This window comes from Musa acuminata, chromosome BXJ1-8 (assembly GCF_036884655.1).
Source record: "Musa acuminata AAA Group cultivar baxijiao chromosome BXJ1-8, Cavendish_Baxijiao_AAA, whole genome shotgun sequence".
NCBI lineage: Eukaryota > Viridiplantae > Streptophyta > Magnoliopsida > Zingiberales > Musaceae > Musa > Musa acuminata.
The window spans coordinates 9,437,468-9,465,155 of record NC_088334.1 but is presented as its reverse complement, the minus strand read 5'-3'; the positions used below and the strand labels follow the sequence as shown (position 1 = coordinate 9,465,155).

Below are 27,688 nucleotides of genomic sequence, written 5' to 3'. Positions count from 1 at the left end.
TTTATTATGTACTTACTTACCGGGGGCAGAGAGAGAGAGAGAGAGAGTCATGTGGTGTTCTCTTAGCTTTCAGCAGCAGCATGGATTATTACAAGTTAAGACCACCCCCACTCTGCTGCAGTCGATCGGTTGGTAGGACAAAGGCATAATCCACCCTACCATACCAATATAGTACAAACACCTGCACCTAAAAATCTTATCTATCCTGCCAAGGGGTCAATGGGAACCTGGCTGTTCTACATCTCTTTCTCTTCTCCCACCGCTTTGGTTCTTTCTCTAGATCGCCATTAGTGTTGTATTGTGGATTTCTTCTGGGATTCGAAGGGATAAGAGGATGGAGTTCACGCATGGAAGAAATAGGCTTCACATCAACGAGCAAGAAGAGCAAGGGCAAGCCTGCAAACATGCTCCTTTGGTGCCTTACTCTTCTTCCTCCTCGTCTCCGTCGGCTTCATCCTCTCACTTCAGGCGGAACGAGGGCTCGTCGGTCATCGGCGATAATCTTTTTGAGAAGGAGCATATGTTCGACAAGGTGGTAACGCCAAGCGACGTCGGCAAGCTAAACCGGCTGGTGATCCCGAAGCAGCACGCCGAGAGGTACTTCCCACTGGACGCGTCGGCCAACGAGAAAGGGCTGCTGCTCAGCTTCGAGGACCGCACCGGCAAATCGTGGCGCTTCAGGTACTCCTACTGGAACAGCAGCCAGAGCTACGTGATGACCAAGGGGTGGAGCAGGTTCGTCAAGGAGAAGCGGCTCGACGCCGGGGACACCGTCTCCTTCAGTCGCGGCGTCGGCGACTCTGGTCGCCACAGTCTTTACATCGACTGGAAGCGGCGGCCCGAGAACCACGATCCAGCCCGGATGCCGCGAATTCCTCTCCCGGGAGTCTCCTTTGCGCGGTCGGTAGGACCGTGGGCCGGTCACCTCCTCATGCCGTCTGGGGCGGCGATGGCAACGGCGTACGACCACCGCCTGGCGGGGTATGGTTGCAGCGTGCCGAGCACGACTGCTGTCAAGGGGCAACTTCTTCTCTTTCCTTCTCCGATGACCGGGCCGCCACCGACGGAGGTGCAACCCGGTGGGAGTGGCGGTCTGTCGATGTCGATGGTTCTTGAATCGGTGCCGGCGGCCCACAGCCAGGCCATCGCCAAGCGTGTCAGGCTGTTCGGGGTGAACCTCGTCAGCCCCGAATCACAAGTCCACGCCGATGGCAATCGGTCACAAGAAACGTCTGCTGTCCCTCTCCTCCAGTTGCAGCATAGCAGCGTCGAGTCCTCGTCGCCTTCATGGTCGTCGACGAGCAAGGAGCAGCATTCGTCCTTGGATCTTGACCTATAAGAGAGGATATCATCATTCGCTTGCAGATCAATTGGGATGAACACCGAACCGTGTTCGACGAAAGTTGGAAGGTTCTTTCTATAGTTTTGTGCTGCTTTTATATGATGGAATGGTGCATCCAAATTGAAGTTGTTCTTCATAATCTACCTCTTCAAACTGTACATATGCTGGAAGATATAAAGGCTCGTAAGCCTCTTCATAGGATTCTAATCCGAAAGAGCCCATGTTATCACCGGGAAATCGCTCATTCTTTTGCTCAATGCTTTTATGATGTCTTTTTGCTGGTCTTCCCTTGGAATAAATGCTTCATCTCTTTCAGAAAGTTCCAAAGAAGTCGATTTGACATTCCTTAAATCGAGGACGGACAGCTTTGGAGCAACAGAGGTAAGATCTAAACCCTTGTCTTTCCATTTTTCTTGTCTTGTATACATCAGGTTCCCTTTTATAGCCCGCTATGTTAGCAATTGTATGTTTACTATGCATTATGAGTAATGTATGGTGGGACAATCTGTAGCTGCATACATTTTCTTCTTTCCTACATTAGCTTAATGCCTTTATGATCATGCTTGAGCTATAACGGAGGTGACAGAATCATGGAACTGTGCATCCCTGTCTTCCTGCACCTCATTTAAAGGCTGTCAAAGTTGGAATAGCTTTGCTTTGGCTGCAGTTTTATTTAATTCTAGCAGTACTGAGATGAACATACCAAAAGTATGCCTGTGTTCCTCCTACAAAGAATTGTTGATTTTGTACAATAAATCAAAACCACAGATACAAAAGGAATGCAGAAGGTACAAATGGTGAGATTAAGCTTCTCTTTGTATGATTTATATATGTAAAAATTAACCTACATGAAGTTTCTACTTAGACATAGCTCAATGTTTCCAGCACTTGTAGTCGTACTTCAAATTTTAGAACATGGAGTCTATTCCTGGCATACAACTGGTTCCCACAACTCCTCTCCTGATGTATTTTCTGCTTGAAGATGATTGATTCCAGGATCTTTTGATAAACTCATCTTCATATTTAGGCATCGCTTTCCATCAATTCAACAATTTTTCAGGAAACCACTTTTCTCATTGGGTAGCAATCTTATGAATGTCAATTAGTCCCCAAGTAAAATCTGGCATTGTTCTATCCCTCAGTGACTTCCTTATGTTCATTGCTGATGTCTCAAGGGAGTTACAGCTATATTCTTTGCTGTATACACTATTGCTTCTTAATGATCTTGACAGTGTATTAATGTCAACCTTAGTAATTATGATAGTTTTAGCACATATATATAGTTGTGACTAGAAATACATTTTGTTATAGTTTTTGCTTCTTCATATATCTTGGAGTGCCACTCAACAATCAACACATCTTAGTTCCGAAAGCCTAATAAGTTAATGGATTGCATGGATGTTCACGAGATGATCTAGCGAAGATTAATAACTTTCTACTGTAACAACAACAACAAAACCGTAAGGTCTGATTATTTGAGGTCGGCAATAGTTGACCCGTATCACTCGTATTAGCCAATTAAGATATATCTTTAATTTTCAGCTACACTAGTCCCATGAAACTCTTCAAATGAGCCTGGTTTTTAATAGAAAGAAAAGCATGGCTAATAAATAAGGATATGAAAGATACATTTTTATTTTTATATTGTTTTACACATATCTACCAGACTCCATGCAGTGATATAGAGTTTATGCTTTTTGATGCAGAATGAAACAAGGTTTCTACAGGGGAAGATCACATAGTAAAGGAGCCATCTCATTTCATGGTTTCTGGAAAATGCTAATTATAATCTCGAAATTTGTCATCCAGGTATGGTGTCTTTGAGCTCATGATACCAATATTGATTAGTACATTGTGTGCTGTTCATGAAAAAGATGACAAGGATGCATATTCCATTAGGATTTGAAGCTTGGCATTAGTACTCAATTTTCAGATAGGTTCGAATAATGTGCCTTAACTGAAGTATTATACCTTATATATACTTTGCCAATTGTTCTTTGTTTTGGCCTCCATGATAGATAGGTCACTGCTCCAATGACAATGTACTATTATATGTATTAGTTTTTTAACTAATCATTTTCTTCTTCTTCTTCTTCTTCTTCTTTTTTGCGTAATATGAGTCTTCTTTGAATAACAAATACGATACTATATAATGCATATTTGGATATTAAATTTTACATTCCACTCATTAAACTCATACATTTAGTACATATGCCTTACATTTTGAGCATGATTTTGACTTGATGAAGCTTGAAAACATGGCTCATGCAAGTTTGTTCGTGCCAAATACAATGAATCTGTAAAATGTGGAATAGAAACAATTCGAAATTCTAAAAATAAATTCTTGAATGCATGCATATATGGTATTCAAGAGGGATTGAAGATATGAGTTCCACAATGTGTATTTTAGGTCTTTCAAATTTATTTCATGTTTCTGAACAGATCTACATGTGAATGATGACTCCATTATGCATACATCTATGCAATTAAGATCTTGTCCTTGAAAGGTATGTTTCTCTCTCTCTCTCTCTCTCTCTCTCTCTCTCTCTCTCTCTCTCTCTCTCTCTCTGTGTATATGTAAGTTCAGATTATCTGTGTCTGACATGAAAGATAACAACTTATTAATTCCACATCTAAAATTTATTATCATTTGGTAAAAACTCCCTTAATTGAAAAGGTAAGAAAAATGATTGATGTACTTTCAGGATATATTAGAGAAAAATCATCAATGGTATTTCTTTGTTGATGATAAATTCTATAAGCTGTAAATTATCAGTACTGCCAAATTAAATTTGGCAAAATTCTATAAACTCCTGTGGTTTTTGTCATTAGTCAGCCTTGCATCTCGAAAATCTATCTTAGATTTTTCTTTCTTTCATTCTTTTTTTTTCTCTTGAATTTTCTTTTAGATGCTAATCTATACTAAATGATTTGAAGTTTGGATCATTATGTGTTTGGAGAATTCACGCTTAACGATTCTTGATGTGGTTGGGGGAATCAGATGCGGCCATCACACAGTCAATAAACCAAGGTTTGCATGGGGACCCCGTTGCCTTTTTCCTGTGCATCAGCAGCAACACTTCTCCCTTACTGTGTGACCTTATTGATCTATCCCAAGGTTGAAAAGATAGTGGTACGTGTGCAGGAGGATTAGCAGCATACTGTGCGTGGTGGTTTCTACAGGCCATGCATTATTTCGAACGCATACTTGCTTTGCATCTGCTTTGGTGGTAGTATATATAGGTCATATATTCCATGAAGGATGAGATTGTGCACGCAGAGCGCCGATGGTGGCTTCGATATCGCAGACGTCATATGACTCGATCTGTCTGCCGCATAAGGACGAGAGGGATCTCGTTTGGAGCAGAGGCAAGCCGACGTCGCCCCTCATGCATGCACATGCGTGCACAGGAATCTGTGGGCTTATGGTCGTCCTTTTCGGACTTGTCTTGGCATACTGGACCTTATGTTTACAGAAGGAGACAAGCTTTAAGAGGCCGCATTAATGGAACATGTATTGCCACCTTGTCTTCTCTCTCTCTCTCCTCTAATGTCTTCTCCCAGACCTGCAGCAAAAATGGAGTATATGAATTAGAGGTACAGACTGAGAAGGGTATGGTAAAGGATGGAGGAGGAAGAGCGCGAGGCGCTTCATGCAGAAGCTTGTACCCCGTGCATACATGCTACCACAAGATTTCTCCCTTCCTTCCTCGCCCTCTCGTGGACTGAGGCGGGCTCGCAGGCACTCCCACCAAGGAAGCTCTGCTGCATGCGTTACATGCCTGCTTGCTTTCCTGCCGTTCCGGTGTCAGCTTCGACCCCTGCGCTGGCTTTGCAGTCCTGTTTGATGGTTACGTGTTAAGCGTAGGCTACGAGGCAGGAGGCCGGGCATTCTTCCTTCAGCTGATCTTGCATGACACCCCTCCCCTCCTCTCTCGGACAAAATTGAAGTGTATCGATATTAGGTCATTTATAAAAAAAAAAAAAACTTTAATAATGAGGTTTTATATGCTCTCATATTTATTTTTTACTAGAAGCTGTTTTTTTATATTAAGACCAAAATATCCTTAATAAAATTTTTAAAAAGATACTCAATATCCATTGACCCTATTGACGTTGATTTATTTGGGTTCAATTAGTTTGTTAGACTTAAATTGGACCATATGGATTCAATAAAATCTTAAGTATTTGATTTATTATGTTTAGGATCTAGATTGTCCTTCATTTTTTTCCAACTCACCTCTCTACTAATTCGATCGATGCAACAACAACGGGTAAGACGGTTGTCATTGCCAACCTTCTTGTCAGCGGTGGCCATCGTCGTCGTCACCATCGCTAATAAGAAGCAAGGATAGAGTGAGCTCTAGCTTCCTATATAGCGTGCATATATAACATTTATATGGAACATGTCCCTATCTCCAAATGAACTCATAAGTCAATAATTATCTTGTTCTCAATTATCAATTGCAACCTCAAGTCGATAACATTCGAGTTGCTGATGCTCACTCGACCCTATCTCCACAACTGTGGATGATCAAGATAATGGGATAGCATAAATATATCAACACACCCGTATAACTATACTGGTTAATGTATTATACCTCTGTAATCGTTCACAACCATAGAAGAGATGAGGTTGCTACTAATATAAATACTAAAGAGGCATAGAGGAGTTTCTTGTCACCGATGAGGGTAGCATGCTATTGCTATTTACAAATATGGAAGAGGAACATGGTCGTCAAAGAGGAGACGATGCTACCACCATTTTCTACCATAGAAGAGGAGACGATGCTACCTTGGTTTGGTATAACCCTCAAGTAAACTTTTTCCCTCGTGATTCAAACCCAACCCGACCCGATCTGCATTGTAGGACCTAACCCAAATCTATTTGATCCGGATCGTGATCACAGGTGAATCGAACCAGCTCTTGGATTGGTCGAGTTTGAATTAAAGGATTTATCCGATCTCAAATATATTTTTTTATATTTTAAATAAAAAGGGACGCTCTCTAATAAAAAGAAAACATGAGGGTGTCATCCAGTAAAACTCTATCATGGAGGACTTTTTTTCAAGGTATTTGCATCAAATAGACCAATCCATGGGCGACGTGGAGTCATCTAGACAACCTGGGCTGTTCTAAACGGATATCTTGGTGTTCATCAGCCCAGCAATATTTACTGTGGAGTTTGGGTGATAAGACTCGTCGGTTGCTTTCTTGGGAGATGTCTATTTTCTCAATCAAGATGACCGATTCCTTGTGTTAACAAACAGATACGCTGTGGCTGATGAGTTAGCACGGCTAGGTTCGTCGATGTTGTGAGCCTTCTGTTGGCTAAGCTGGACGTTGCGATCGATTAGGCCCTCGCGACAGGATGCTGGTTGGCGTCGGTTGAGATCCAGGCGTCGTTTATGATGAGTCGTATCTTTCCGTCTCGGGATGGTTGGTAGCTCGTCCTTGTATACTGAATGGTGATTTCCGGGTTGAGACATTCGCCACTCACGGGTGGTTGTCCACCTGCAAAAATAGCCCTCGTCGGGTGATCCCCGGCTGTGGCCCCTCCGACGAGCAAGTTAGTGTGGGGTGGATTGTATTTTTTTATGTCTCCCTCCTTGGCCGGAGGTCGGCCAGGGGCTTTATACTATTGCACGAGGGTCAGTAGTGCGTGGTCGCTGACCCTCGAGGGACGGGACGGGACAGGTGGAACAACTTCTCGGTATGATTCTGACTTAGCATGTGATGTCAGCGGTGACGTGTCCAGGGCTCCAAAAACATGTCGTATCACCTGGATCATCAACTTGCTTTCTTTCCTACTCTCAGCAGAGCTGTAGTCCTGAAAGAAACTAAAAACAAAAAGCGATGATAAGTGCATATGCATAGTTGAATGTTTCTTTATGTGTCCTTGTGCTCGTATGAAATTGCATGGTTATTTCTGACATTCTCATTCAACAACATAACAATCCAAACAAATCAACGCACTCTCGTCTCTTCTTATTTAAGCATTCGCCACATATCAAAGGGGCGGAGCAAACCAAGTCCTGGAGCAGGAAGTAGCGTCAAGGCGGACAACACATCACTTAGTCCTCCTGCAGTAGCGGCATATCTCACCCTTTCTCCCGGTGAGGACTCCGATCTTACCCATCTTCACCATTGCAGCTGCAAACTTCCTCTGGAAGAGCATGGGATTGCCCGCGAGCTGCCTCACCTTCGCGGCCGTGGCCCATGTCGACGTGAGGGTCTGGTCGGAAGTGAACAGACCTCGGTTCACCAACAGGTTCCTGTAGTAGCTGGTGTCGAACGTGAAGGGGCTCGGTGAATCCATGGGAACCACGCTGTTGCTCCGTGGAGGGCACCGCCTCTTCAACTGGGCAGCTCGCTTTCTTGCTGTAGTTGTAAAGCCGGTTGGCGAAGGAAGGGCAGTGCGTAAAGCCATCGGTATGTGCTCCTACGCGAGATTGATAGGATAAAACGAAATTTTGTATAAGAACAAATATAAGTAGGTCATAATAAATAATAAAATTAAACAAAAATTATAATTAAATAAAATATTAAGATTTAAGTAGAAAATCACATGAATGATAAAAATTACAAGATAAGCAGAGAAAATTTATTATAAAAATAATGAATATACAAATCTCAGAATTTCTTGTCGAAAATTCAAACAATAATCACAAGGATTGTCATTGTACACAATATCCAAAATCTAATTTGATCTAACCTTAGATGATAACACTGCTTGGCTAATTGAGAATAGTCTCTGTATTATCCTTTTCTTCTTTCCTTTTCTTTTTCACAATCATGTCCCTTTTTTTCTTCCCTATCACCACACATCTTGGTTAAAAGGGTTAGGATTTAGGTTAAATGAGAAAAGAGAGTTTAGGCTAAAGTGGGTTGTGAGCTATTAAAGCCCACTATGGGCTGAACCAATAGGTTGTCTGCCCAACAACCTTCCGATTCAACCTATAAGGGAGGCTATCTTATGACTCCTCAATGTGAAGCCATATCGACTAGCTGTCGGCATGTCTCCTGTCTTTTTTTCAGTAAGGTCTTTGTCAACATGTTTGCTCCGTTGTTATCAATGTGAATTCTCTGAAGTTACAACTGTTTCTCTTCAAGTACATTTCGAATCCAATGGTATATGATATCTATGTGTTTTGGCTTGGAATAAAAAATTGAGTTCTTAAACAAATGGATGATGCTCTATTATCATAGTACACGACATAATTTTTATGTTTCAACCCCAATTCTTGTAATAATTTTTTTATCAATAATATTTCTTTGTAAACTTCTATAGCAATAATATATTCTACCTATGTGATGAAGAAAGCAACACACCTTTGTAATCTAGATTATCATAACACAACTTCCCCTGCAAAAGTGAGTACAAAACCTAATGTAGACTTTCTTATATCAATATCTTTTGTCATATCTGTATCTGTATAATCTATCAACACAGGTTGTCACAGACTTAGCTAGTTTTGCCTAAGTCGTGCGGCACCCTTGCATATCCGTCCGCAAAGGTCAGCCTCCCCGAAACCTCCCATGGTCCCTTAGGACCTACAAAAGAGAAAACGGGTTAAGGAAAGCACCTCAATTGAGATCCACTAACATTTCAGAAAATACTTTATAGACAATGCAAGTTACAAATAGACTTTACAAGCTCTGAACAATTGCACAATAAAGGGTCAAAATGGTCCACTATAGACCGAATATCTCTCATAAGCGTCCATATGACATAACCTTTATTTACAAGCCTAAGAAGGCCACCAAACCTAACTAAAATGGGGTTGTTATGCCTTCGATCGTCCCTCTACATGTTGTGCAAAGCATGAACAAATCAAAAGACATAAACATACATAAACATTACATCCAATATCCTATTTAGAAGTTTGTCCGTGACATTCTCCCCATTTATTCCTTCGACGTTCTCGTCGAAGCCTTTGCCGACACTACAACTCCTCGCCTTTGCTGAGTCTTCAATCTTCTGCTCCAACTGCAATGCGCCTCTTGGCTCCCAACTGCTCTTCGCTGTTATTTTTGAGTAGTCGAACCTTTGATCCGCTATGCTGCTTCAACTCGCCAATGACTCTGACTCTAGTATGGGGTTGGCTGAGTTATGTTGATCCATGTTGGTTCCTGCGGATCCTCCAGATGAAGGAAATGACCATCCTTACTATGCGCCAGTCTCTCAAATGTCTCTTGCTGCTTGAACTGGGTGGATGCTTGTTGGAGTTTTAACGAGCATCACCTCATAAACTTTTGATGTTTTGGGTCATTCCTTCACAAAATTTGCCCATCGACTCTTCTTTCACTTAGTTGTCACTTCCAAGTAGATTTGTATCACTTTCGCTTTCGATTGGCATTCTGTTGGGAAACGAAGCAGATAATCTACTCTCAGTAGCACTAATCACCATTGGTGAGGATTTGACAACTATTGTCTTCCATTATCTTCGAAGGGTCTTTGAACCTGTGCATAGCTCCTCTTTTGGATAGATATGAGAATTTGGGTACTCGGTTTCACTCATTCTCTTAAGAGTTGAGAAGGTAATGGTTACTTGACTTTGCCCACCTCCTCAAAGGTGTACTTCATACATCGAGCTGGTTACTGACCTTCGTCTACTCTTTGCTCACACTTCTAAAGCACTCGAAGTGTTTGCACTCCTTGCATTGAGTTAACTACTGTGATTCACTTTCTCAATGCCATCGAACTTTTGGAATATAGGAAGTTTTCACCCCAACTTGGAGTAAGTCTCTAATAGTTTTGGTCGCTTTTGGGATTGTACCATCTTCTCCATCAACCCTGCCGCCTACTCTACTGAGTAGCAAAGGTACAACACCGCGTATTGCCTGCTTTGTTCCTTGGTCATGCATTCTTGCATGACCCGAAGTCCTTCACTTTCGGCTATCTTGATGAGAAGCTCATTGACACTAGTCTTACCAAGTTCCTTGGCCTCTGCCCTTTAGCCTTGTCTTGGTACTTGGAGTTTGCCTCTGCTTGTTCTACCTTCTCGGCCCCTTTCATGACCAAGCACTCTCCCTCCATGAGAGCAAAGGATCAATGGCTTTCACGGAAGTTTTGCCTCTATAGTACTCTGGCGCTGCTATGCCCATGGCCCTACTATCCGTCACCTTGTATCTTAATCCCTTTCCTTCATGATCAGTAGATATGTCTCTATGGTTCTCCTCCGAGTCCATTTCCATTCTAACTGATGCTTGATTTTGGGTAGCTAAGTCCTTCTGGACTCATCGTCACTTCCTCGCCCATTTCGACCCCCTGCTTCAACACCTATGTATTCTCCAAGCAGCTCCCTTTGGTCGATGGAAAGACAGACTACAAATCTCATACATGGCCTCTGCCATCATGTTATAGGGTTTGCATCGATTCTGCTCTCCTTAGCTTCCTTGGTAGCAACGTTCGCTTACTCGACCTTATCCTCTAACTTATTAGGCTCCCTTAAGCGAATATAGGCTCTGGAGTAGTCTAACTCTCTAGCTACTTCGATCATACCTCTGCATGCGCAAGTCCCTCCCATGGGACTCACTGGTACTTGCATTCGAACTTTTCCCTCGATGGAACAAAGCCCCCATATGCTGATAACCAAGATTTTTATCCGATGCAAAACTCGATTCACGCACGGAAGACCCGCATCTGCGGTACCATGGCCTTCAATCCTTAAATCCATAGCCTTCTTGCCATTGTGTTGTTCACCGAAGTGGAGCTCCCAATAGCTCCTAATCATACCTCCATATGATATAGTCCCTTTAAGGGACTATGTCCTGTGTATCTCATTGCCACGAACTATTCCACCATGATCTACTATACTATGTCACCTCTTGGTGACATCTCCATTGCATTCTAATCCTTATGGGATTAACTCGAATTGTGATCCCTCTATGTGTGGCCTCGGTTAATACATCGCAAGGTCTCTTCCACCTTTGATTTTGTTCTCTCCTTCGGCAATCGACCTTCATCCACCCGCTCTTAGGTTACACTTAGATGAAGCACCACTCTAGGATAGTCTGCCACCTAGTAGATCCCGAAGTCCACTAACTTCGTTGAAAATGGTGCACCATTGTCTGGATCTTAGGCCCTTGCCCCTACCAACACAATCTTCGCTATGCACTGCTTCCTTCATGGCAACTTAAATGACAACACTATGGCATATTCTTCAAGAGTACCTGCCTCTGCATCTTCTTGCCCCGTGTCAATGTCTTCTGAACCCAACTTCGCCTCCGTAAGTTGAGTCGCCTTAGTTCCTCGATCAAATGCTTCTCCGAGATAAGGTGCATGTGCCCAAAATCCCCCTTCATCTTTGGCACCATGCAAGATGAATCCACTCCATCAGAATGAAGGACCCATGGAACAACATAATCTTACTCTTGCCTCTGCAAGAGTTCATGTCCTTGACCTCTGTCCAAAGAAAGCTCTGTGCCTCCGCTCCATGTTACATTTTCTATGTCAGCTCACTTCATGCGACTTGGGTACTTCGCCAAGTTACACCCAAGTTGCTTCGCTCCTCATTTTGCATTGAATTGATGGTGGCCCTCACGCCCACCATTCCACGGGTCAGCCCACCCTTGAGTCTGATCTTCATATCGACTCTAAGTGTGCCTTCATTTATATTACTTTGAGTCGCTCTCTCACTTGATCTCGTAATGCATCCACCAATGCATTCTCTCAAGTGAGATCACGTGATGACTCCTCGTCGCTCACTCGGTCCATTAAGCTTCGTGGAGTTGTTATTTTTGAGGTACTCCTCCTCAACATGTACAGTCTATTGCACATAATTCTTCTTCTAGAGAGCCGGGATTTATCCCTCCTGGATATCTATCCCATTAGAGCAATATCTCTCTTCATTTCCTTCACTCTGAAAGTTTCAGAGACCACCATCCCCTTGGACTACACCGATTTGCTAAACAAATTGTGTATTATTCTGCCTCCTGCAAACGCACTTGCTAGATTGCGACTCCACATCAATACAACCCCCGCTACACACTTCAACATTCTATGGACGTATCATTCTTATGTCGAAGAGAAAGTTTCAATACTCCATGGCACTAAGTTTCGGTCGCCTTGGGATAGCCACGAACATTCCATCGTCCGCATATAAGCCCTTGCATGAGTACCTAATTCTTCGAGTTAGCAATTCCTCTCAATTTTGTGAGTTTTGCACAACTCTTTTGGTCGCTGAGCAACTCATTCCACCTTGCATGGTCTCATCTTTTACCAAGCGCCTCGCTTGCCTTGAGCACCATCAACTATAGTTGTCAACGTTGAGTCGTAGCTTGAACTCAATCATCCCAACCTTTGTGCGCTACGTATTCTTCTAAGCTTGCTTGTTCTCGTAGTGCCTCTTGCGTGAAGGGTTGGTCATTCTTCTGAATGTTAATCTCAAATGCCCGCTCCTACAAGCGACTCCTTTTCTCTACATCTCCATGCCCGTTTTCCCCCAAATGATTGTGCGTGTGCTAACTACCCTTAACGTAGCCCCGCTAGGTATATTTACATGCCAAGTGTTTCTATGAGTGCTTGTCCCACTCTGATACCATCTATCACGGACTTAGCTGGTTTTGCGTAAGTCGTGCGGTACCCTTGCGTGTCCGTCCGCAAAGGTCAACCTCCCCGAAACCTCCTATGGTCCTTTAGGACTTACAAAAGAGAAAATAGGTTAGGGAAAGCGCCTCAATCGGGATCCATAAGCAAACATTTCATGAAATACTTTATATACAATGCAAATTACAAACATACTTTATAAGCTCTAAACGATTGCATAACAAAGGGTCAAAATGGTCCACTATATGTCGAATATCTCTCACAAGTGTTCACATGATACAATATTTATTCACAAGTCTAAGAAGGCCACCAAACCCAACTAAAAATCGACTGTTATGCATTCGACTATCCCTCTACATGTTGGGCAAAGCATGAACAAACCAAAAGATACGGACATACATAAGCATTACATCCAACATCATGTTTAGAAGTTTGTCCGTGACAAGGTGGTCTACCTCGAAAGCTTAAACAAACCTTAGAGCTCCATTTGAGATATTTAAAGGTCCACTACATTGCTGTCCAGTGCTCTTTGCTTGGATTTGCAAGAAATATGTTAGTAACACCTATTACATATGCAATGTCTGGTCTCGTACATACCATCACGTACATTAAACTTCTAATTATTAAAGCATAAGGAACCTTTTACATTTTTTCCTTTTAATCATTTGACAGACTCTACTTTGAGCACAACTTGAAGTGACCTGAAAGAGGAGAACCAACTAGCTTTGCATTGCTCATATTGAACTTTTTCAATACCTTCTCAATATATTTCTCATATGACAACCAAATCTTCTTGTTTTTTCTATCACAGAAAATCTGCATGCCCAGTATTTGCTTTGTTGGTCCTATGTCCTTCATTGTAAAGGACTCACTCGGTTTCTTCTTTAACCTGTCAATTGTAGATATATCTTTCCTAAGAATAAGCATATCATCAATATAAAGTAAAATAATAATAAAATTCTTACTAAACCGTTTGATATACACACAATGATCTGAAACCATTCTTTTATATCTAAATGAATCAAATTTTCTGTACCACTATCTTAGAGCTTACTTCAACCCATACAAGCTCTTCCTCAAATTATAGATAAAATTTTCTTTACCTTTGATTTTGAAGCCTTCTGGTTGCTCCATATAAATTTTTTCCTTCAAATCACCATAGATGAAAGCTATCTTTATATCCAACTAGTAGCAATACTAAGAGTAACATGAATAGAAGACACTTTAATAATAGGACAAAAAATCTCTTCAAAGTCAATACATTTCCTTTAACCGAAGCCTTTCACAACTATTTTAGCTTTATACTCTGGTTGAGAATAATATTCTTGATTCTTAACCTGATAACCCACTTGTTCTTTAAGACCTTCATTCATTTTAGTAGTTGTATCAAATCATATATGTGGTTTTTCTGTAGAGCATACATCTCTTCTTGCATAGCAACTAACCACTTCTTTTTCTGTTCACTTTCAATTACTTCTTAGTAATTTTCTGGTTCACCTACATCAGTAAGCATTACATACTCATATGTAGAGTATTTTTTGGAAGGTTAAGATCTTATCAACTGAGGTTTTGTGAGAAGTTGCTCCCCAACTTCTTCTTGCTCAACATGTCCTACAGGTAGATCAAAATCGGGCTCTACACCATCGTTCTACACGTCTGTCCTATCACCCTATATATTGGGAGTAATTGAGTCATAATTTGCTAATCCTTTTGCATAAGTCTTGATTGATGTCTCCTTTAAATCCTTAATGGTTTAATCCTAAAAGAAAATCATATCTCTGCTTTTAAGCACATTCTGCTTTTCTATATCTCAAAGCCTATAACCAAACTGATCATGTGAGTAACCAAGAAAAATACATTCTTTAGTCTTACCATTCAGCTTGGATCTCTCATTGTTTAGAATATATGCAAATACACGATAACCAAACACTCTCAAATGCTTGTAGAAAATATTTTTTCCTAACTATACATGCTCTGTAATATCACCATCTAGGGTTGTACAATGTGACAAGTTAATCACATCAACTGTAGTCGTCAAAGTCTCATCTCAAAACCTTCTGGGTATCTTGGCCTATGAAAGCATACATATAATCTTTTCCATGATTGTGTGGTTCAGTCTCTCTGCAATTGTATTATGCTAAGGTGTATCAGGAACTATCACCTCATGTTGGATATCATGTGACCTGCAATAATTAATAAACAATCTTATGTGCTTACCACCATTATCCGATCTTATGTATTTCAATTGTCTTTCTATCTCCCTTTCAACTCTAGCATGAAAGTTTTGAAGACATTAATAACTTGATCTTTGATCTTTATAGCACAGGCCCAAACTTTTCTGGAAAAGTTATCTATAAAAGTGACAAAATAAAGTACACTACTAATACCAAAAACATTAACCGATCCACTAGAAATTTTTGTCATCAAAAGACCAAATATATCTATATAAATACGGTTTGAGGCATGCAACTTTCTAGATAAAGTAGAACTAACAAATGAATCTCTATATTGTTTACTAACAAAACAATCAATACAATGATTCAGACATGTATATTTGAGGTTTGACAATACCTATCTCTTGAAAAGAACTTGTAGTCCCTTCTCGCTTATGTGTCTCAGTCGCCTATGCCACAACTCCATCCTGAAATCTTTCTATGTAGCGTTTAACTGTTCACCACAAGCTTTAGCCTGCAACCTGTATAAGGTATGATATTTCTTTTCACTAGCTATAACAAAAGAACTTTTGCTGGGCTTCCATTGCCCTCTATGAAATCGACCATCATAGTCTTCATCATCTAGCCTTTCAACTGAAATTAAATTCAGCCTTAAGTCAATCACATGCCTCATATTCTTAAGCACCAACTTACAACCAAGATTGGTCTTTATATAGATATCAACCATGCTAATGATGCTTGCCCTACCATAGTTGCCCATCTTGACAACACCAAAATTTTTAGACTTGTAAGTAGCAAACAACTCCCTCCATGATGTAGCATGATAAGAAGTACATGTGTCAATCACCCACTCAAGATCCTGACATACAAAAAAAAATATTATCAAAAGAAGACAAAATCATATAATCACCACCTAGTACTATAACTGTGGTATTATCTTTTGATTCTATAGACTCTACTTCTTTCCCATTTTTCTTGTTCTTCTTAGATTACTTGCATTGATTCTTATAATGTCCTTTCTCACCATAGTTATAGCAAACAATATCTTTTCTTGATGTTGACTTGCTTCTACCCATGCATAAGCCGCTTCTATCCTTGGATTTTGACCTTCCTTTGTTATATGAAATAAGTGTTTGTAAATTAATCTGAGATGTTGTTGAATACTTTCTCAACTTCTCATTCAACAAACTATTTATTACTTAACTCATGGTGACAACATCATTTGGCCTAGAATTACTAAGGGAAACTACTAGTGTCTCTTAACTTTCTAGCAATGAACTGAGAAGTAATATTGCTTGCAACTCATCATCAAGAGACATGTTCATAGAGGATAATCGGTTAGTGATACTCTACATTTTATTCAACGAAGCTTTGGGTTGAAATTAGAATTTAGAACCAAGAAAAACTTAGTACAGCCGGAAATTAGTACCTGCAATCGTGTCTTTATTGTGTCTAGAGGAGTTGTGACACAAGATGCCACAGCACCTGCAATGATACCACCAGTTGCTTGAACACAAACTATCTTTGACTGGCTAGGAACATATTCCTTGTCATTGCCATGACCTAGGAGCCTGCCATGATGTAGACCAGCAAATATATGTAGATAATTCTTGCTAATATGAGGCACATAAATATGAAACATAAACAAACACACAAAGATAAGCTTGTGAATGTTTGCTAGTGCACATGCACACATAGAAAAAGGAAACATGGAGAGTGAGCAAGTGCACCTCTTGCATACATGTATATTCAGGTCAGTGGACGCACATCCACTGAGAAGGTAGAACTTTCAACGGATTGGATTTTTCCAAAGACAGTTTGAACTGGATAAGAATTAGCTCTGATCCAACAATATGACTGGCAATTCAATCTAGGTTATAATCCAACATAAATCTGTTTAATAGGCGATAGAAGCACCCTCTTTATATTTCAGGTTTACAAGTTTTCTGATCAAGAAAGCTTTATTGTCAGTTGTTTTTCTTTTATAGAGACCTTCAGCTTTTTCTAAAGAGAGTATGCAGAACTTTCGGTAGAAACATGATAAAAGACATTGTCATCAAATCATTATCGAATAAACCCAACTGTTTTTCGGTATAACCTCTTCCACTCATCATCTGTCATAGTTGTGGGTTTTGCACTATCCCTTTGCAAAGTCCATACAAATCCTTGCAACACAAGGGATCATTCATTCATGATTTCCATGTTATCTAATTGTTTCCATTCAAGCTAACCATGCGAGAAGTACTATCGATTTTCATGTTTGAATTAAAAAATTAAATCAAAATCTTACTTTGATACTAGTTGATGGGATAAAAAGCAACTTGTATATGAACAAATACAAGTAGGGCGTAACACATAATAAAATTATACAAAAATCACAATCAAATAAGACAGTAAAATTTATGTAAAAATCCATCCAATATGAAGGATAAAAATCATTGGACAAGCTAGAGAAAATACATTATAAGAATAATGAATATATAAATATCATAATCTCTTGCTCAAAATCCAAGCAACAATCACAAGAGAATAACTAGGATTGTGCATAATATTCCAAATCTCTCCAAGGAATTACAGCAATAGTTTACTATAAATCTGATTTAACCTAAGGTGATGATTGAGAATAGTCTCTGCGTTATTTTTGTCTTCTTCCCTTTCTTTTTTCTCTTATTTTTTTTCCCTAACTACCACTACTACCCCCTTTTTCTTCTCTAGTTGCCACACTTCTTGATGGTTAAAAAGATTAAGGTTTAGATTAAATGAGAAAATAGAGTTAAGGCTAAAGTGTGTTGTAGACTATTAAAGTCCATTATCGACTGAATCAATGGACTGTCCGCCCAACAGAGATCAATATATATATATATATATATATATATATATATATATATATATATATATATATATATATATATATATATATATATATATATATATATATATATATATATATATACACGCAATCGCCAGCCCACATGACATCTATTTGGTGGGACATTAACGCTTCTGATTATCTGAGAGTGTGATCATGTCATCTTGGCTCAAACCTTTCTTGGTAAAGAATGGAGTGAGGAGGCTGAGGTTAAAGGCTGGAGGAGGGAGATCGATCACATCGGCAGCCCTGGAAATCCTTCCATCCCTTCGTCCTGCAGGGACTTGGTAGAAACCTTTCTGTACTGCATTACCAACGATTTGCAAGTTGACAAGTATTACAAGACTCTAATTATATTGTACTGCGTGCTTTCAGTTTGAAACTGGATGAAGAGGAAGAAGAAGAAGAAGCAGGGGAAAGTTACATGTACAACACTATCTCTGGCTGCGAACGCGAGAATGTCTGCGCACGAGACTTTCCCTCCGCAGACAGCCTCCAACCTTCTCTTCGCTCTGTCAATGACTGCGAATCCTCGAAGGATTTTGTCGGGGGGTGTATCCTTCTCTGCAGTAGTTCTCCATGTTGAATCGATAAGGACCGATCCATCACAACCCTGATACGATCATATAACAGGATTGTACAACAACCAAGATGAAGAAAGGTACGTAATGGAGTAATATTTTACAGCCTTCTCAACCTCCTGCTTGACAATGAGCTCAGGTTTAGGGCAGATACGGGAGTAGAACCCCACTCTGAGCTGGGCTTCTGTTCTTGTTGCTGCGATCAGGCACAAGGCCACGACGATGGCAAGTGGCGTCGCTCCTCTTCTCAAAGCCATCTCTCTCGGAGATATATCGATGTGATGCAATGAGGCCTTCCACTGCATGCCCTATTTATAACGACGCGATCATTTCTCTTCCCCTCCCATTCGTGGTGCCAACCACGACGTGCATGTAAAGCGGATATTGATGTCGGTCAAGCAGTCCATGCCCAACTTTGTTACGTGAGCCTTTCCTACGTGCAAGATGTCGAGGGACCTATAACGGTGCTTTTTGTGGTGCTAATTGTAAATTGCAACATGTACGGTGCATGAGATATGCCAAGACCTGGTAACATGTCAAGGAGACTGGAACCTGCTGAAGCATCTTATGTACGAATGGATCCTTATCCGCTATTAATTTACTTGGTGCGGAAATGTATTGTCCATTAACTAAAGGTTTGAGGTTGGCGATCGCAGCGTATTCTAATCAGTGCAGAGCTGTCATCGTCAGAAACTTTGACCGTGTCAAGTGACTAAATAACAGTTTCTTGAATCAAGTAGTAATCGAGATCATACGGCGGCTTGTGGTTGGATACTATGGACTGAAGTGCCATTTCCTTTCATTTAACCTCGTTCTGGAGCTAAAGTGAGTATTTACTGTAAACACACAAAAGGAGTAATTTTGGTGTAAACTTAATGTGTCGAATTTTTATTCGACATATTTGTTCTAATTCGAGTTAATTAAAAGTAAATCATTCCCACTGAGTTATTCCAATAGGTTCTAATCAAGACTCCAAGTGGTGATACCTCAATCGGGGCCACGAATTGGATGCAATTGGTCAACTCGTGTAGGATTAATAGAATTGGAATAGAGAATCTATCAAATCTACGGATGAAGACCTGCGGTAAATAAGGTTCCAGTTTGTGGAACCTCAGTCAAAGCCAGAGACTTAGTGCAGCCAATACTGTAATAGAGTACGAGTCCCATTTAATTTGCTCGATTTGCGAGACTGACAGAACATAAATGAACTTAATTTCTCAAACATGTCATTCACACTAATTCTTATTCATCGATGAAACACACACCAAACAATAAATGATATCTCTTAATGCCCCATTGGTGATCTAACCTCAGGGATATAAGAGATTAAGAAAAATGAGATCCAATAGAACGGCATATGTTCCGGTGATCCGCGCTCATCAGTTGACTACTCTGCAGTTGGTACGTATCTCGCCTTGTTCACCGGTGAGGACGCCGATGCTCCCCATCTTCACCATGGCAGCTGCAAACTTCTTCTTGAAGAGCGCAGGCTTTTTGGCAAACCGCTTCACCAACGTCGCGGTACCGTGCTTGGACATGAGGGTCTGGTCCGATGTGAAGAGTCCGCGGTGCGCTAGGAGGTTCTTGTAGTAGCTGCTGTCGAACGTGAGGGGGCTTGGCGGATCCATGTCCACCTCGTTATCGCTCCCAGTTGGGCACTCGCCCCTCAGTTGGGAAGCATAGTTCGGGTCCAAGCTCGGGTCGGCCTTCACCGTCTGGCTGAAGTTGTAGAGCCTGTCGGAGAAGGCAGAACAGTGCGCGATGCCGATGGTGTGTGCTCCTGTGTACCAAAACGACACCGCAGTCGTCGTTACTCAGTGTCATGCACGAGGAGTTGATACCCTAAGTGTCATTCCAATCTTCACATACCTGAGAGAGCGACCATGTCATCACGGCTCAACCCTTTCGAGACGAACAACTTCGTGAGATTACCAAGTTTAAATGTTGGAGGAGGGAGATCGATCGTGTCATTTGATCGGGAGATCCTTCCATCTCTTCTGCCGGCAGGGACTGGGTAGTGAACTCCTCCGTACTGCACAACGCCGGTTCGATTCCGAGTTAGAAAGAGTTCTACATCGTAAACTGGAGTCCATAAACTATAAATCGATCGCTTCCAAGTCACTGCTACTGATTTTTCTCATGGTGTAGAAGACCAAGTTAAGTTAATGACCACTATGCTCTGGTAATCATGCGAGTGTGGAGTCAAAGAACGTTACATGTGCAACACTGTCTCGGGCGAGGAATGCAAGAATGTCTGCGCATGAGACCGTTCCTTTGCATTCAGCCTCCAACCTCTCCTTGACCTTGTCGATGACTTCAAACCCTTCATCTTCAACGGTTTCATTGGGTTTCCCATCCTTCTCAGCGGCATTGTCCTTGGTCGAGTCAATGAGAAGTGAGCCATCGCAACCCTGACACGATCCATCCCGAACACAACGTCAATCTCATTTACTCTTCAGCAAATCCTGAGAAGGTCAGGTAAACAAGTAAGATAAGGTGTCAAAGAGGAACTAACCCTCACGAAACAGTCATGGAAGTGCATCCTGAGAAGGTCAGAGCCAATGCCCTTGTCTTCCTGCAGAGCCTTATCAAGCTCCTCCTTAACGATCTCCTCCGCTTTAGGGCAGCTGTAGGAGTAGAAGCCAACTTTGAGATAGGCTTCTGTCCCCATTGCGCTGAGGCACAAGACCGCAATGATGGCTAGCGACATCTCTCCTCTTCCCAAAGCCATATTCCTCTAAATCTTAGTGGGCTCGGCTATGTGGTGTTGTGGTGCAATAAGAGTCTTCTCCCTCTTTATAGAGCAAAGACGCGCCAAATAATGCCCATTATCAGTGGTAGCCCCATGTGAAGCTGGAAGCTGTCACCAAACCATTACCCCTCTCCAAAAACTAAGACTACACCTAGCAGATACGTGAACGAATCACTGCCTTACAGCTCCTCAACACAACGTGGGGCCCAGTCTGGCGACCGGTGACATGAGTGCTTAGCTCGAATGCTGTCCCGCCATTAGCTAATCATGTGCGAGTTTGTCATGCAGCTTCGGCTGCTACTGAAATAAGTCAGAGCTTCTGTCGTGGTAAATGTTACAAATTGAAACATAATTCATGTGCACTGTCAGGATGCGAAACAATATGCATTAAGAATCTCCAAAAATCACAGGGGTCGGCTAACTAATGCATATTTTAGCTAGCATTATAGAGACATGGACGGTTCACCAAGAACATGTGGCCAAAAATGCATATTTTAAAGATAAAATGGTAGATCGTCCAGTTGAAAGAACAAGGAATTGATTTGGCTGCTTGCTTCCATGTGAGTGGTCATCGAATTACGTGATCGATGAATTAAGAGTGAGAGATGAGTCTTCTTTATTCGCATTTTGTGTTGGAGACGAAGAAAATTTTGTGCATTAATGCGGGAGATAGAGGGATTTGGGCTGTCCAGCCAACCATCACCCAATATTCTGATGGTCTCTGCCTCCATGCATTTGCTGTTTGATGTGATCCAGGTTTCAGTGGTTACACCAAGTTGAATCCTGCAAATAACCAATCTGATAAGGATCGCATCGGCTTTATGGCGTTCCTGTTAAGTTCCATATCACAGCGTGGCAACAGTCAAAGAACGAAAGACTCTGTCGGCGACTCTGTACAATAAGCATGCTTGGACCGGATTTCTTGACCTAATTTGGGCCCACACATTATATATAATTTGGACACGGTCCACTATGTCATTACATTTACTTTAGAGCAGCTGTTCTTTGGTGTAGTCTATTAGAGGCCTTCCTGTTAAGAAATTTACACACTATAGAGATCGATTGATGAGCCAATGCTGCTTTACAGCGACAGGATTGTCAAGACAATCCTATTGTCGGTAGTATAATTTGTTCTGAGAAAAAGGTCTGATAATATATGAAACCTTCGTCCCTCTTTCATGTTTCAATTTAATGTGGTTGTTGGTTGGTCGCTGTGCTTGTGAATCTTGGATTAGGACATGATGCCTGCTCTCAAGTCTTATCCATCTGTTATTGGGGTTATTTTAATCTCCTCACCATGTGGGTTGAAACACAGGGCTCCACCCGTGGGAGACTGCATCGATCGACTCATGAAGTGGTCGCTAATTTCATCTTGCAACGGGTTTGATTCAACGTCATCGCTGGAACCCATCATAGCGGTTTGTACCCACAACTCGTGGGATCCAATTCGCAATATCCGTTACTGTTAACGGAGCAAGTACGAATAACGGGTATGGACTTCGTTTAGGATCCACATACCCAATATAATAATCAAGCAGTAACAGCTTCAGATGGGGCTCCCTGCATTATTGGTCATGTGACCAAATGCATCGGACATCACAGAAATAACAGTTGTGCTGAAAATTGTTCTCTTCCAAGAAAATGATGGGGATGGTAACATTTAATCGATTCCCGTAACAACAGTAATAAAAAAAGTCAAATTATTGTTGTCATTATTAATTCAACTAATCTGAGTAAGTAGGGAGAGTTAGCGTTGCAATAAGCGACCGATTTGGGTTGGACACGAGACCGCTTCACATCACACGATGAGGACCGACAACTTCCAACTTGCATTTGGTCGTCTGTGGCTGATACCACGTATTGCAATTGTCGAATTGCTCGGTAGTTTCAACTTCTCCATCGGCGGCTTCTACATCAATGATTGCATTGCATTATCATCGACCGTAGCAGGAGATCCAATTCTACATCAATGATTGAAGATATAAGACCATAGCCAGTGGTGTGGCTTTTGCTTTGCACTAAAATATAATAAAAGTTCAACACCATAAAGAAAAAGGAGAAAGAAATCTCAGCTCATTTCACCGACACGAACAGATGAGATGATTCCCTAAACATGTCTTTGACACCCTCATTATTCATCAAAGATAGACATATTTCAAGAAGGGAGGAGAAGAAGAAGAAGAAGAATCACATGAAACAATACAGGCAATCTCCAACAAATAAAATATACATATATAAGATGATGAAGTACTCCACCGAAAGGGATCTGTCTCGTTTGTCAATGGCAGTCATCATCAGTTGATCTTCCTGCAATTGGCGCGAACCTCGCCCTCGCTCCCGGTGAGGATTCCGATCTCGCCCATCTTCACTATGGCAGCCGCGAACTTCCGCTGGAAGCGCTTGTAGTTGCTCGCGAGCCGCTTCACCTGCGTCGTCGTGCCCTGCGTGGAAAGGAGGGTCTGGTCCGAGATGAACAGCCCTCGGTTCTTCAGGAGGCTCCTGTAGTAATGGTTGTCGAACCTTTGAGGGCTTTTCGGGTCCATCGACACCGTGTTGTTGCTGCCCGGAGGGCACTGCTTCCGCAGCGCCTTTGCGTACTTCTGATCCAGCGTCTCGTCTGTGTCGTACAGCCTGTCGGTGAAGGCGTCACAGTGCGCGATGCCGACCGTGTGCGCTCCTGCACGCGCGTGGAAGCTATCTCAGATCTCTCTGCGTGCGCATTTGATTATGTAGTGAGTCGCGGGAGCTTCTTAATTATTACCTGAAAGAGTGATCATGTCATTTTGGCTCAACCCCTTGGAGATGAACAACTTTGTGAGCTCAGTGAGGTCAAGGGCCGGCGAAGGGAGAATGCTCGTGTCGCCTTCCTTGGATACCGTTCCATCTTTTCTGCCTGCAGGGACTCTGTAGTGAATTCCTCCGTACTGTCCAATACCACCAGTTCAATCCCAAGTTAAATGACTACATCGAGAAGCTAATGCTGATATCAATCGCATGAATCGGCGGCAGGGGAATACAGAGCATCAATGAAGCTCACATGTACGACGCTGTCTCTGGCGGCGAATGCCAGAAGGTCTGCGCACGAGACGACTCCTTTGCAGGCGGCCTCCAACTTTTCCTTGATAGCGTCGATAATCTCAAATCCTTCGAGGGTTAGATTGACTTGTGCATCCTTCTCGGCGGTGTTGTCCTCTGTCGAATCGATAAGAACCGAGCCATCGCAACCCTGGTGTGGTGTGCACGGCCATTCATCCAATTCCAACACAAACGAATCCGTGTATGCAAATATACATCAAGGTGTCGAGAAGGAACTCACCCTCACGAAGCAGTCATGGAAGTGCATCCGGAGAAGGTCAGCACCGACGCCAGGGTCATCTATCAGAGCCTTCTCGACCTCCTCCTTAACAATGAGCTCAGCTGCTGGGCAGCCATAGGAGTAGTATCCAACCTTGAGTTGGGCGTCCGCCCCGAGTGCGCTCAGGCACAAGGCCACGACGAGGGCCACCAGCATCGCTCCTCTTCCCCACGCCATGTCTCCCCAATTCGCTCCGCCCCGTGCTATGCAGCAACAATGCCTCCCATTGTCATCTCATAAATAGCAATAAGAGAGGTCAGGATTTATCCCAGCAGCTGCTTTTCCTATTAACCCCGTTGCAGTAGCAACGTCTATACCTTGCAAGTTGCAAGGCTGGAAACGATGTCCCCCGACGTCGTACCCGATGTATGATACGGTCCCGAAACTATACTGCAAAGTGAAAGGTGAATGAATGAATCATTGTACGTTCTGCAAAGATAAAAAGCCATTGTTTTCTTTCAAGAGAGAGAAAGGAGAGAAGAATTACTGAATGATCACAAGCACACAGAAAAAAGACACATCACTGCCTGACAAATTCGACTCATCATATCATTGACGCGGGCATGAATTTTCTTCTTCTTTTTTATGCCACCCCCACCACCGTTTGCTGGCAGTAGGATCGCAGAGTGATGGCCCAATGACCAGTGGTCCTTTTGGCCGTGAGAGAGTCGATGAGATAGCGTGATTGTCCACCTCCATGGCATGTGTTACACAAGCACAGGAACCTGAAGTGGAACCTACGCCATAGCAAGCCAAGGAGACGAACCTAATAGTGTAAGTACAACAGGTACTCCGCCAGCGATCATCGAGATGGAAGAGAGAGGAAATGAACTCGACCACAGAGGCAGATGGGTACACTGGGAAGACACGATTTCCTCGAGATAAATGAGCTGTCGTCCTCCAAGATGGAGACGGGTTACCTAAATCCACTGCACGAAACTTGCTCATCTTGTTTGGGGGTGATGCGAGCCATACGCTAAACCACATTCTATCTTATACACATGGGCTTCAGTGACCGCAGATACGGAAAGTGGCACCGCAGACGTCCTATCACATGATAAGAAGCATTCTTACTAGCCTGTAAATGATGTCCCTGTCGTGATGGTATCAGATTGGATCCTTTTAAGATCCAAATCTGAACTAATAAGTTTCTGGATTATATTAGGTTCAGTCGATTGTTACATTTGTATGGATTCAGTTCAATATTATATAAGTGATACATCTTATATTCGAGTATATCTATGAATATTATATAAGCCATTTGGTGAAACAAAAATTAAATAATATATAGTATAATATTAATTATATAAATTAATGATATATATGCAAAAAATTTAGATCAAATTTTGTTAATAATATTCATAAATGTATTGGCTTCTTTTTTAATAGTAATTTTTTGGTATCACTGTTTACTCTTTGTTTTATCCAATGGTTAATTGATAATTACGTAATATTCTTGCACGTGAGATAAGTTCATAAGTACATTAGGTGTCCTACTCACAGCCTATGTTTTTCGATTTTATGGTCACATAATTGAATTTTCTTTTATCAATTTAGTTTAGAAAAAAATCCAAAAACGACAACCTCGTCAGAATAGACTGTGCTAATCAGTGATTGAATGGTTAAGCCTTTCTATTATATTATCGGAAACAGATCGAGGATTTAGATTTGAGTGGCAACACCTGCCTAATTGGTTCACAGGATTCATGCAACCTTTCTATTATATTATCGGAAACTGATGGTGACTTGGCCAATCAAGAGCAATGCACATTCACGATGACTGGTTTTTAAAGTCTTTTGGATCTTTTCAGTCCATTTGGGTTTTTTTTATTTTTAATGTGACCAACATAATTCAATCCAGCGCCAATGGGCTCCACATCAATCTGAAAATAATCAAACTTTATTATTTAGAAGTAAAAAGACAAGATCAAAACTATTACGTATTGTTATGGGAAAATATTGTTTATATCATCCAACATTGTTCTTCTAACTAATATGGAAATCTCTACTCTGTTGAGATCTACTCTGTTGAAGAAAATCTTTTATTATGTTGAGGAAAATCCTCTTTTCTAATCCCTATAAATAGGAGAAGGATATGTTAATATATTCAAGCTAAATTTACTTCAATAAAGTTTTTTCAATAATTATTCTTATCTTATATTATTTTCATCATGGTATCAGAGTCACTTGCCTAGAGCAATTTCTCTTCTTATTATCGACTCATCTGTTGCTTCTCCATCTCCGACTGCAAAAGAAAAAGCTTTCTACTACTGCTTTTCTATAGTCAGGCCATAAGTGCGATAAATCTTTTCTCCTCGGCGAACGACAAATATCTTCTCCACTGCCACTCTGCACCAACGTTTGTTCCCTTCCGTTGTGTCATCTTTAGTGCTACGCTCACCAGCACTACCCCACCTTTCCTCCTTTGCTATAGCCTTCTTTTCTATTGTAGCATCATTGCAGCTTCCTCCTCTATTGTACTTCTATTGTAGCTTTCTCCTCTGCTGTAGCTTCCTCTGCTATAGCATCGTAGCTTTTTCTATTACTGTAGCTTTTTCCTCTACTGCAATCATCGCCGTCGCAACTGCAACAATAGCAATAGCAACAACAGCAGCAGTGATCTGCTCTTGCCCTACTCACGAAGCCTCTGGCTCATAAACCATTCTTTGCATCGATCCAAGATTGATATCCTTGACAGGAGCACCATCTTACGGGGGCATGATAGAAGATAAGATTTCCCCAACTATATGAGGAAATCTCTCTATTAGGAAAATCCTCTATTCTGATGAGGGAAGCTTCTGTTCTTATCTTCTATTATTTTCATCAGAAATCATAAGCTTCAAAATCTCTATGATCCTATAGGTAAGATCGACACAAAGGGCACGTCCATCGGCCCTCATCCATCCATGAGTCGACGCATGCCATGTGGAAAGCATGAGCGTAGTTGCTGAGCTCCCTCACCTCATGGCTTCCCTCGAAGCTTCGCATGCAAATAACACAAACATGCTTTCCCTCTTCCTCCCGCGTCGCCCACCTCTCGACGAGGCGCTCGAACTTCACCAC

At 41.7% G+C, this 27,688-nt stretch overlaps 3 protein-coding genes and 1 pseudogene across 9 annotated transcripts; 1 reads left to right on the top strand and 3 right to left on the bottom strand.

Moving 5' to 3' along the window:
- Positions 1-220: 220 nt before the first annotated feature.
- LOC103993171 (B3 domain-containing protein Os02g0683500-like) lies at positions 221-4,875 on the top strand. 7 transcript variants are annotated; one of them, XM_065078882.1, is made up of 5 exons: positions 221-1,723; positions 3,049-3,151; positions 3,785-3,849; positions 4,344-4,373; positions 4,488-4,875. In XM_065078882.1, exon 1 carries the CDS (start codon positions 335-337, stop codon positions 1,337-1,339), a length of 1,005 nt encoding a protein of 334 aa, XP_064934954.1. In that variant the 5' UTR covers positions 221-334; the 3' UTR covers positions 1,340-1,723; positions 3,049-3,151; positions 3,785-3,849; positions 4,344-4,373; positions 4,488-4,875. The 7 variants fall into 7 exon arrangements, with proteins under 7 accessions (XP_064934954.1, XP_064934953.1, XP_064934951.1 ...); XM_065078881.1 differs by having other exon boundaries at positions 4,461-4,875; XM_065078879.1 differs by having other exon boundaries at positions 4,280-4,373.
- A 2,538-nt stretch (positions 4,876-7,413) lies between these two features.
- On the bottom strand, positions 7,414-18,775 carry LOC135589061 (peroxidase 5-like; annotated as a pseudogene).
- A 956-nt stretch (positions 18,776-19,731) lies between these two features.
- LOC135587453 (peroxidase 5-like) lies at positions 19,732-21,299 on the bottom strand. Its single transcript, XM_065078876.1, has 4 exons — positions 21,034-21,299; positions 20,735-20,929; positions 20,388-20,550; positions 19,732-20,298 (listed from the first exon to the last, which is right to left on the bottom strand). Exons 1-4 carry the CDS (start codon positions 21,247-21,249, stop codon positions 19,898-19,900), a joined length of 975 nt encoding a protein of 324 aa, XP_064934948.1. The 5' UTR covers positions 21,250-21,299; the 3' UTR covers positions 19,732-19,897.
- Positions 21,300-23,370: 2,071 nt separating this feature from the next.
- Positions 23,371-24,845, bottom strand: LOC135587452 (peroxidase 5-like). Its single transcript, XM_065078875.1, has 4 exons — positions 24,587-24,845; positions 24,308-24,496; positions 24,032-24,194; positions 23,371-23,947 (listed from the first exon to the last, which is right to left on the bottom strand). The coding sequence occupies exons 1-4, from the start codon at positions 24,800-24,802 to the stop codon at positions 23,565-23,567; spliced, it is 951 nt and encodes a 316-aa protein (XP_064934947.1). The 5' UTR covers positions 24,803-24,845; the 3' UTR covers positions 23,371-23,564.
- Between the last annotated feature and the right edge of the window lie 2,843 nt (positions 24,846-27,688).